Genomic DNA, 12,354 nt, shown 5'->3' with positions numbered 1-12,354 from the left:
TCTCAGCACCTTTAAGTGCCCCCAGCCCTTCTGGTTGGGTTCTGAAACATGAGTCTGTAACAAATCCCAAACTACAACAGGGCGCACAACCAGTACTGTCAAGATTGGTAGGTCTACCAACTGAGGGGCAAGGGAATCAGCAACCAGGAGTCGTACTCAAAAATTACCTAAATTTAACATCAGACCAGGGGGAGTGGCAAGGATGTCCGAGTGTGGAAGGCCAATCAAGTGTGGGGCCCAACGGGCAGCAGCCTGAATCCACGCTCATAAACCCTTTAAATTTCAATAACCCGAGGCTAAAGCTCCAGGGAGAAGGGGTGAGTTTGTGCTCCATCACACAAAAAAACAAACAATCCACCTATGAGCTGCAGTTAACCCCAAGGTATACAGCAAAAGGCTCATTTGACATCTTGAACAGATCCAATATTGTCCGCCTCTTTGGCCATATTGCCTCGCTGGCCCAAATCACCTCAGAAAATATTGAGTGGGTGATATTCAAGAGACTGGAGACAGACACTCATGACGATTCCACCATAATCGGACTTGCGAGTCAGCAAGTCCAACAGGCTGTCCTTAAGGAAGCAACACTGTTCGCTGAATGGGGCATTGAAGTCGTCGCGCCAAGAACATTGAAATATCCACTCGTCCTGTTGCCGCAACAGGACACACACGAACCGTCATCCATTCTTAAAGGCATAAGGTACACCCGCCCAGAAATAGGGGCGAAATCAGGGCGGGCAAAAACCCCGCTAAAAATCAAAATCCAGCAAAATGACGGGCAACGGAGCGTGCAGCGGCATCTCCAGACATCGGATCACCTGGAGGCCACATGGAGACAGCGTCCCTAACCTAATAAACAGCTATGCAAATAACGCCTGTTCAAACCCACTCAGGGGCCTAGTCCGCGAGTTATCCATTATTTCATGGAACATTGCGGGGGTGAGCAACATCTTTAGGGACATAACTACATCTGAATACCTCGCACAGGGGGACATACTGTGTATTCAGGAAACCTGGGCAAGGGCAACGACCGCCATTGGTGGCTTTTACGAACATTTTAAACCAGCAACCAAAAGGACAATCTTTGGACGCCCGTCAGGGGGTCTTTCTATCTACGTAAGTCATGCGTGCAAAATTAACACAACTGAATTAAAGTTGGGGTCTCCTGATCTTCAAGCCATCATAATCAGTGGGTTGTCATCGGGTCAAAAATCTCGCCCCCTTCTACTAATTAATTGTTATTTCAATCCAAACAAGTATCAATCCTCCCAGGCCATGGAATCACTTATTTCAATTTTGGAAGATCTTTTAATAAATTGGAAGGACCAAGACGTAATAATCGCGGGCGACTTTAATCACAGAGGCTTGGGTTTAATTTCGGAGGCTCCATCAAGCAAGAAGTCAGCCCTACTGACTGAATTTCTCGCAAATTTTAAGCTGCACTCCACCCATAGAATACAAAACAGACCCAACCTGAATGGCCCACCATCCCGACCTTTAGAAATGTCTCTACAATAGACTACATCTTTATCAACGAAGGGCTTGTCCACAATCTTTGCAACTTCACAGTGGACGACAGAGAGGAAAGTGATCATAGGCCCCTCCGCGCCACATTCAATCTGGCGCGGGTACAAGCAGAATTACAAGTAGTTATTGGAACTACCACGGGGGAGGAACATCACAAAGTGCTTAAAAGAATAAAATGGTCAATCAATCTCAGTCATAGCCTGCTAGACTATGTAGCTAGAAGGGAGGAAGAACCTAACCCAGTTCAAACTAAGAACGTCATTCACCTCTGGGAAACCCTGACCTCCGATTTATTGGAACGTCTGGGCAATAACCGTCACCCAAGAAGTCGCCAATTCCACTCTGGTCCTCGCCGTGCAACATCGTGGTGCCTGTCACAGTGTAAGCGTGATCTAAATAAGGCAATCAGGGCACAAAAGAAAGGCACTCATCTGTCAGGGAGATACTCCATTGCTGCTCTGCGAACTGACTATAAAAAGAAAGTCTGGGCCCACAAAAAACGGCAGACTGAACAGAATTGGTTGACTGTGTTTTCCTTAATTAAAGGAAATGACAATAGCAAGCTTTGGCGTTTCATCAACAGTCTGACCCCCAGAGGAGAGCAAAAGGAAAATAGTGTTGCAGGGAAAGTGTGGGAACAGTATGCCAAGGGGCTGTATACCTGCGAGTCAAATCAAGCCACTGCAGGAAGCCGTGCGTGGTCCAAGGTGGTGGCGGAAATTATCGAACTCGAAAGAGTTACGTCAGAAGGCGTAAATCCGACCTGCACCGGATTGTTCACAGAAATGGAGGTACTAAAGTGCATCAAGGCCATTAGAACTGATGGCGCTCCAGGCCCAAATGGGATTCCGGCCCAGGTTCTGAAAACTGCCTCAGCCTTTTTTGCATCCAGACTCACCCCTTTATTTAACCATTCTTTTGCCACGGCAATGTTGCCATCCTCTTGGAAAGGTTCTATTCTATTCCCCATCCATAAAAAGGGGGACCACACGAACCCGGCCAATTATAGGCTTATAGCTCTCCTCGACGTAGAAGCAAAGATATACGCCCGCCTTCTTCTCAGGGATCTGGAGGACTGGGTGGACAAGAACGGCATTCTTCCGCCCACACAGACCGGCTTTAGGGCTTACAGCTCCACCCTCGACAACATCTTAGCCCTTTCCTACCTTGCGAAGAAGGCCAATATGAGGAACAAACCACCCCTGTTCTGCTGTTTCATAGACTACTCCACAGCCTTTGATCGAGTGAACAGGGGCCGGCTCTGGGCAAAACTCGACTCGTGGGGGCTACCACAGGCTCTACTAAAAGCTATAAAAGCGCTCTATGAGGGCACCTGGGTCAAGGTGAAGCTAAGCCCTACAATAACAACTGCAAGAATTGAAACCAACTCGGGCCTCAAGCAGGGGTGCGTCTTGGCCCCCATGCTTTTCAACTTGTATACTGCGGTCATGGGGACAGCTCTGAAAGATGCCAACTTAGCACCTCCAAAACTGGGGAGGCTCGTCTTGGGAACACTCCAGTATGCAGACGACACGGTGATCATGGACCACACTAGGGTGGGGCTCCAAAGAGCCTTAAGCAGTTTGGCATTATACAATAAGTCAAATGACTTACGGATCAATGTGGGCAAGACCAAAATTGTCATTTTTGGCAAATACCCCCACAAAAAAGAAGCTTCATGGTCCCTGGGGGAGCACCGTATCGTCACTGCCCCATCCTACAACTATCTGGGCACCTGGGTCTCTGAGAGTGCCTCTGCAGCCAAACATCTGAAGGAGCTTAAACCTAAAATTGACAAAACCATTCTGTCGCTAAGACGCTTATGCCACCGCTTGGACAGTCCCTCAGCAGAACCAATGTTGACAGTGCTCAGGGCAAAACTGATCCCTGCCATTGCATATGGGCACATAGCCTACCCTGGTGCATTTGACAAAGTGGTCAACGCAGCCCAGGCGAAAGCCTACAAGTTGGTGCTACAGGCCCCTAGATATGCAAGGAACACTAGATTAAGGCTAGAAATAGGCCTTAAGCGACCGGAGCTGGTATTATTGGGGGACCTTTTAAAACTCTATATTAGAGTATTGAAAGCACCAGAACATTCGCTAAAGCACTCCCTAAAATCAATCTTTGATGAGGTGGGCTCCCCCTGGTACTCAAAGGTAGGACAAGCTATTGCAGCATTGAAAATCGAAAGAAGGAGTTTGCCCCTGCACGAAATTCCTTTCTCAGCCTGGGCCCAAGCTGTTAAGCGCCAAGTCCGGATCATCTCCTTTGGACTTGACCTTGCATCTCTTCGGCAAAATCCACTAACCCAGGCCCTGGACAAATCATATATTCCAGGTAAACCCCAACCTTACCTGCAAGATCCAGTATCCACTTACGCGAGAAAGAAAATTTTGTACTTTCGACTTTTGGCCCTCAGGATCATGGACTTCAACCCCAAATGGGCCCGTACGGATGGCAACTTGGCCTGTCGTCTATGCAATTACCGTAGAGAATCCTGGCTACACTTGCTGTGCTGCTGCACAAAGCTGGCCAATGACCGCCATCGCTTGCTGCTTCCGATTTTACGTAACACGGCCTATAGAACTTGTAGAGAGGCCTCGGACTGGTGCCTCTCAGTCTCCACGACCTGTTTGATAGCCAGAGTTGGGAAATTTATACACCAGGTAAAAATGGCACTCGACTCCCACTTAACGGCATTGTCTGCAAAGTAACTGGAAGCCTCCTGCCGCAGTTACCTAACTTGGGCTGGTTTAAAGATCCACGAAGAATCCATCTTTCGTCAACAGCCCTTGGTACATGAATTGACTCTACCGAACTTTCATGTGCCCCCTTTTATCAGCTGGGAAACACTTGTACAATCTATTCATCACTCCTTTTAAAAGAACCATGTTTAGGACAGCTAATCAGGACTAATATGTTAGTATTTTAACTTAAAGTGACTCTCACTTTTATGTTTGGATGGGACTTGAGAGTGGGGGAGTCGGGACGTTCATAAAGCTTTTTATTCTTTTTTTCACTTTTATACTGTAAAGATTTTAAGTAATCATGCAGTTTATTAATAAAAAAAATTGCCTGCTTTCTAACAGGCAACCAATGAAGTTTTCTTAAGATAGGAATCGAAGATGACCGTGTCGGAAGATTGCAGATCAGCCGTCCGGTTGTGTTCTATACTACTTGCATCTTGGCCAACAAAGTGTAATTTACAGCTACCAGTAAAGTGTTCCCACAGTCCAGGCGACCAGTTATGAGAGCTTGAACTAGGGTTTTGTCTGGTGGTGTCCTGGAGCCAGGGGAATGCTTTTTTAGGAGTCTCATTGGGACAAACAGGTGCCACTTGTGGCGTTGACTTGATCTTTCATGGACGGTGATTGGTCTATTTTCACTCCAAGATATTTCACCATCAGCTCGGGTGCAGGGGGGGGTGGGACTAAGTTCTGGGGCCACCAGTCTGTCGACCATATCTCGTTGGCTTTTCCAAATAACATGATCTCCATCTAAATGAAGCATGGCCATAGAGGCGTGACCAGTAGTCCTTTACAAGGGGTGCAGTATATGTAACTATGGGCGTGGCTTAAACCAAGTGTAATCTAGAATCCTGTGACTCACAAATTCTAAAAGTGAGCATGCTGCCTGAGATGTCTGAAATCTAAAGACACCCTGGCACAGTCCAGAATTTGAAGACACTAAGATAAGGATGAGAAAAGATACGGCCAGGGATCAGAGGGGGAAGTGCCTTGTCCCATTTGAGAAAGATACCGATTTTAAAAAATATATTTTCTTTTGAGGCTGAAATTTGCTACTCGGAGATTAGTAAACATATATATATATATATATATATATATATATATATATATATATATATATATATATATATATATATATATATATATATATATTCAGTTGCTTTGTAGGAGGATTCGATTCCGGGATCCATATCCCATTGTCAGGTGGCGTGTTGTACTCGGCCAAACCCACTGCCGAGTTCAGTCAATTTTAAAGTTTCCTGCTACGATAAGCAAAAACACGCTCTCAGAAAGGTGCAGCTAGTGGGAGTTTATTCACAAGGTAACGCTACGCGTTTCAGCACAAAAGTGCCTTGATCACACGTTAACGTGTGATCAAGGCACTTTTGTGCTGAAACGCGTAGCGTTACCTTGTGAATAAACTCCCACTAGCTGCACCTTTCTGAGAGCGTGTTTTTGCTTATCGTAGCAGGAAACTTTAAATATATATATATATCATAGTATATCTTCTATGGTTATGATCAGGTGATTGCTGTAACCAATGCACTGAGTGGGTGTGGTGTTTTGAACAAGAATTTAAAAAAAGAAAAAAATTGTAACAACTTTACATGCGACCAAGGGCCCACGGGCCCGAAGCGCGTCGTGCTGTTGTTGTAAAAGAAAATACATGTGACCAAGGGCCCACGGGCCCGAAACACGTTGTGCTGTTGTTGCCTCACCTGCACATTAAAATCTCTTGAAGTCAGATCCTGTGGTCCGTTTCTCCTTTTGCTTTGCCGATCTGGACGATTGGAAGTTGCGTGTGGAGTCTTCGTTTGCATATATGTATATATATATATATATATATATATATATATATATATATATATATATATATATATATATATATACTTATTTGGAGAGTAGCTGCACACAAGTGATTAAGCATCAGATATCCCTGGGTCATAAAGAAAACAGCTTTAAATAAGTAGTCACATAGCAGGTGGTCACAACCAACTAAATAACTGCTGCAGCTATATAACTAGAGGGCAGTTGCACACGGGCAGAGAGAGAAGTTGCACGTAGCTAAAGCATAACTACACACTGGTAAAAGAACAGATGTTGGAAATCATAGAACATACATAGGTTATCATCTGACGGGAGTACTTAGAATATTGGAGTGCTGTATTTAGGGGTCCAGCTGTACACATTCTGTCAGTGAACAACTGCGGGTAGGCAATTAGAAAATGGCGGTTTGCAGGCAGTCTGAGGGCAGCCACGTGTAGATAATCGAAATTCAGCCAAATATGGCCAATGAGAGAGCAGCTGTGCACTTGCAGTCAAAGCAAAACTGTGCATAAGATTTTAGAAAACAGCTGGACAAAGAGTGGGAGGCTTTCTTCCACCCAAGAATCAACACTAAAAACTCCCACCATAAAAAAACTCATAACCTCTGGAGGCATCCGACTTCTCAATTTATACTAGAAATATCTTCTAAAAAGGCAAGATTCCAATTTTATCGACTCCTAAGAAGTTGAAAGACACTTCAATTTCTATATCGACGGTGAGCCTGAATGTACCTATGCCAATAAAACCATGATGGAGCCCAAATAAATAATTTAATGCTGGTGCAAATCACAGAACACTAGACACTCTTTCCAATACACAAAAGCTGTCTTAGCAGTACTCAAAATCTGAAGAAGACTGTCCTTTGCCTAGGCCTGGAGCAGATATCCACATCATTCCCAATATTATTACGTGGAATACAAACTAGAGACCATGATTAGAAAGGCATGTCACATTTCTGTGAAGATGAAAAACAAACGTATAATACGATGAAAAGAGTTTAAGAAGAATACAGGTTTTGTTCCCAGAGCGAAAAAGAGCGTCATTCTATAACCAGTTCACGAATAACTCCTCAACAAAGAGGGTAGTTTAGAAATTCCAGGATTACACGGAAGAGGATGAGAACGAGACCGATTTTACAGTGAAAGCTTAAATCCGACCCACTTTCGAAAAGTTATTCAACCTCTGTTCCTCATGTGATGAACTAGACTATACATATCTTTCATAACTTTGGGGAAATAATTAAAAATAAACTCTGCAATAAAGAAGATGTCATGGCAGGTATCTCTATAGCTTTTACTGCAGCCACGGTTGCGTCGGTTGCGTTAAAAACTGTGAGCTTTGCAGGGCGGGTGCCATGTTTATTGTAGACGCTCAGCTGAGTTTTCTGTTTTCTAGAAACAACCTTTTTTTCAGAAGTTTGTTTCTGGAAACAAAAGACCGATGGCCCTTATATACCCAGAGGGCACTCCAGATGCATGATGGTCATTTTTATTATTGTCCTATTAAGAACCACCAGTGGTTTCTGGCAGTTCTTTACTGGAAAATACACGTCTTTAGAACCATCCTAAATAGGGCAAATCTTCTGAAGTACTTTTACCGATGGTCCTGTAGATGATGGGATGTGTAATTCAAAGTTTTCAGATGCTGCAACAAGTTAAGGTTCTGCCGCCAGAAACCTGGCATTTCAACTACTCTTAAATGGGCCTGATGAATCATAACTTTGGCAGACGGGGAATCTACCACTTTCTGGCTGGTGCACCCTCCATCTGCAAAGCCGTAAATGGTCCTCGCAAGTCTTTTACAGCTATCCACAGCAAATACAGGAAGGTGTACATACCTTAGAAGTAAAAAGAGTATTCATATATTACATTGATTGAACTAAAAACTACAGAAAAGGGAAACAGCTATTTGTTTACAATTTGTAATAAGGGAATGATCATTATAAGGACGAGATTCGGGAGCTGTATAGTAAAAAGTATGGAAATCCGTTGTGAACATGCACAGAATAAGTTCCATTTGCATCTGAGGTACGCTACACTTGTATATCTTTCACATCTTTCGTGGGGAAGGTAACTTGTCATGATATTTGCCGAGCAGCCGCTTGTGATTTCCCTCGTATAATCACAAGACATTGCTGTATTAACGCAGGGTCGCAGGGTCGCATGAGTTTTTTTTTACCCTGGCTCAAGTCTCGGGCTCACCACCTGAGTGAGAATGTTACCTGCTGATCGGTGCTCTGCATGCGCACCTATAATAGCTTAATGCTGTAAATACAAGTTTTCAATGCTGTACAGCTTTGCAGCTTGTACAGCAAAATATGCACATATGATTGATTCACAGCGCCAAACCATTGGACAGAATACAAAATCAATGCCCACAGAAACCTTTGAGAAATCCACATGAACTTTTTTGATTTAACCACTAGATGGCAGGCTAACCACAGTGTGCTCGCCCTCAACCGCTTTAGCTGAAAAATTACATTTGAAGATAAGTAGCCACCTTCCTTTTAAGGTTGGCATTGCAATATATAACCATTATCGTTATTTCTCTTTTTCAGGGGTCGAGAGGCGGCCAAGGCCTACAAGGAGCGATGGGTCTCAAGGGGAACAACGTGAGTACTGAAGCGTCCATTATTGGGGAAGGGTGCCTGCCACGCTCCTCGCGGGGATGAGTCAGGGAGGCCATATCTGACACTGCCAAGAATGTAACGAGGAATCCAGGGCGACGGAAAGGGGATATGTGTTTAGCCTTCACTGGAAAAAGATTGCGAGGATGGTAGAGTGACAGAGGTTGTCCTAATGAAAGAATGGAATACACACGAGCGACAGAGTGCCAGTGTCAGAGAGTGAGCGAGACTGCCAACGTTTTTGTAAGTTTGTGAGAGTGAAGTCGAGTGTGTGTGAGATTGTGGGATACTTTAAGCGCAAGCACATGTCTGGGGATGAATATGCGATCGAGTCCTGGAGAGCGATTGTAGAGTGAGAGAGTATCACTGAGAGTGTGAGTGAGTGACTAGGTAAAGGTGAGTCAGGTTCCTGGAGTGAGAGACAATGAGTGAAAGAGCACGTGCTAGAGCAAATGAGAGAGTTCGGAGTGTGTGAGTGAATACATGCCTACAATTGTGTGAGATCAGCGTGTAAAAGTGTGCTTGTAAGACAGGAGTCAGACCACGCAAGTGAGGCTCATATGATGGAATATGCCAGGAGAGGGAGTCAGTGGGACATACAAGAAGACGCATGCATGGCACTACAGAGGGTATAACAGGTTTTTGATGGACCCCTCCGTTGCTTCTGCAGGGCCTCCCCGGCATCGACGGCAAGGACGGCACTCCAGGGGTCCCCGGCATCAAGGTAAGTGCTCTGAGAGCCTTGTTGGAGAATGTGGAATTAAGTGCCCCTCTCTTACAGGGGTAGCTAGTATCCACTTTTTGTGGGGTAAACTGCTCCATTCAGGAAACATAGGACAGGTGCTCAGCCCAGTTTGATATGTATCACTAAGGCAGTGACAATGTCCCCACGTCTTCAGTGTTCACAGGTGTTTGTTATGTAAAGTATCCATTGTTTTCAAGTGTAATATCAACTCAGAAGCTTGTATGCTAAATGTTTACCCTGTGCACGTTTCATCAGTTTAACTGCGATGCAACTCTACATTGTGCTCATCTCCTTCGTGAGCAACAGTGCTCGATCCAGACACCATCACTGCACACCGCACACAACCTCACTGTGCAGCTACAGACCAACAAGGTACATTCTATCACTGCGCTCTCCCCTTCCATGTTCAGCACTGGTAAACATACACACAACCTCAAAGTGCCATCTCCCACCATGGAAAACAGTATCCACAAGAAGAACCTTTACCTCATGTCCACACCCTGCAGGTGCAGCAGTATTACAGGCGGGAATCACTTAAAGGGCCAGCTTACTCCATGTGCATCATTGGTGCAGCTAAGAATTCTCTCTGCAAATGTCCCTAGAACTCCCTGTGCAGCCGTGTTACAGCCAGAGAGCCTCTTCCTAAAGCTGTCTCGTCGCCATGTGAAGACTATATTATCCAAGAATCATCCCTTCAAAGTTCCCTCTTCCTGCATCAGCCTCACGGATACAGCCAGGGTGTGTGTCTCTAAATGTATCATTGTAGTGTTCCTCTAACCGTTTGATGCTCCTGCTAAGATCTTAATTCTTTCCTGTACAACGCTGATCCAATCTTGGGTTCACCCTGCAAACCATCCGCATCCGCCATGAATAACATTCATCAAGGAAAAACCACCATTGTGCATTGCTCATCTCTTCCAACATAGGCAGTTCTTGCCCAACCAGGAAACCTCTCTGAAAAGCATTCAGCTACTCCACGAGCAGCTCGTGTCCATCCAATAAACATCCCTGCAATGTTCGTACCCCCTCCATCGACAACTCTTATCCAACCAGCCAATATTCCTGCAAAGTGCTCATCTCCTACATGTTCAGCTTTTATCCAATCACCAACCATCCCTGCAAAGTGCTCACCTCCTTCATAGGCAGCTCTTTTCCATCGAGCAAACATCTCTGAAAAGTGCACCCTCCTCCATGAATACCTTTTTTCCATCCAGCAAACATCCCTGCAAAGTGCTCACCTCCATAGGCAATTTCAGTACAGTCAATAAACACCCCTGCATAGTACCACCTCCTCCATAGGTACCTCTTGTCCAACCAGGCAGCAGCCCTGCAAAGTGCTCACCTCCTGCATGGTCGACTCTCATACAACCAGCAAACATGCCTACAAAGGTCTCACCTGCCCCAGGCAAGCTCCAGTTCAACAAGCAAACATCCATTCAAAGTGCTCACTTCCTCCAAGGGCAGCCCTTGTCCAACCAGAAAACAACCCTCCAACCTTCTCACCTAGACCACGGGCAGCTCTTTTTCAACAAGCAAACATCCCTGCAAAGTGCTCACTTCCTGCATGGCAGGCTTTTATACAACAAGCAAACATCCCTGCTAAGTGCTCATGTTCTCCAAGGGCACCTCTTGTCCAACCAGTAAACATCATTGCCAAGTGCTTACATACACAAGCAGACATAGCAGACATCCCTGCAAAGTGATCATCTACTCCTTGGACATCTGTTGTGCAATCAGCAAACATCCTTGCCATGTGCTTACCTCTTCATGGGCAGCTCTCGTTCAGCCCACAGACATCCCTGCAAAGTTCTCACTTACTCAATGGACAGCCGTTGTGCAACAAGCAAACATCTCTGCAAAGTTCTCCCATACTCCATGGATAGCTGTTGTGCAACAAGCAAACATCTCTGCAATGTTCTCCCATACTCCATGGATAGCCGTTGTGCAACAAGCAAACATCTCTGCAAAGTTCTCCCATACTCCATGGATAGCTGTTGTGTAACAAGCAAACATCTCTGCAATGTTCTCCCATACTCCATGGATAGCCCTTGTGCAACAAGCAAACATCTCTGCAAAGTTCTCCCATTCTCCATGGATAGCCGTTGTGCATTAAGCAAACATCTCTGCAAAGTTCTCCCATTCTCGATGGATAACCGTTGTGCAACAAGCAAACATCTCTGCAATGTTCTCCCATACTTCATGGATAGCCCTTGTGCAACAAGCAAACATCTCTGCAAAGTTCTCCCATTCTCCATGGATAGCCATTGTGCAACAAGCAAACATCTCTGCAATGTTCTCCCATACTCCATGAATAGCTGTTGTGCAACAAGCAAACATCTCTGCAATGTTCTCCCATACTCCATGGATAGCTGTTGTGCAACAAGCAAACATCTCTGCAAAGTTCTCCCATACTCCATGGATAGCTGTTGTGCATTAAGCAAACATCTCTGCAAAGTTCTCCCATACTCCATGGATAGTTGTTGTGCAACAAGCAAACATCTCTGCAAAGTTCTCCCATACTCCATGGATAGCTGTTCTGCAACAAGCAAACATCTCTGCAATGTTCTCCCATACTCCATGGATAGCTGCTGTACAACAAGCAAACATCTCTGCAATGTTCTCCCATACTCCATGGATAGTTGTTGTGCAACAAGCAAACATCTCTGCAAAGTTCTCCCATTCTCCATGGATAGCTGTTCTGCAACAAGCAAACATCTCTGCAATGTTCTCTCACACTCCATGGATAGCCCTTGTGCAACAAGCAAACATCTCTGCAAAGTCCTCCCATTCTCCATGGATAGCCGTTGTGCAACAAGCAAACATCTCTGCAATGTTCTCCCATACTCCATGGAAAGCTGTTGTGCAACAAGCAAACATCT

At 45.1% G+C, this 12,354-nt stretch overlaps 1 protein-coding gene across 1 annotated transcript in view; it reads left to right on the top strand.

Moving 5' to 3' along the window:
* The window catches only part of LOC147731505 (uncharacterized), an 87,239-nt gene that overhangs the window by 20,432 nt on the left and 54,453 nt on the right, over positions 1-12,354 (top strand). Inside the window, exons 12-13 of the mRNA XM_086956549.1 lie at positions 8,662-8,715; positions 9,401-9,454. Coding sequence (XP_086812675.1) covers positions 8,662-8,715; positions 9,401-9,454 — 108 coding nt within the window. The remainder of the gene's footprint in view (positions 1-8,661; positions 8,716-9,400; positions 9,455-12,354) is intronic.

Source organism: Lissotriton vulgaris, chromosome 2_1, assembly GCF_964263255.1.
Source record: "Lissotriton vulgaris chromosome 2_1, aLisVul1.2, whole genome shotgun sequence".
Lineage (NCBI taxonomy): Eukaryota > Metazoa > Chordata > Amphibia > Caudata > Salamandridae > Lissotriton > Lissotriton vulgaris.
This window is presented reverse-complemented; position numbering and strand designations above follow the sequence as displayed.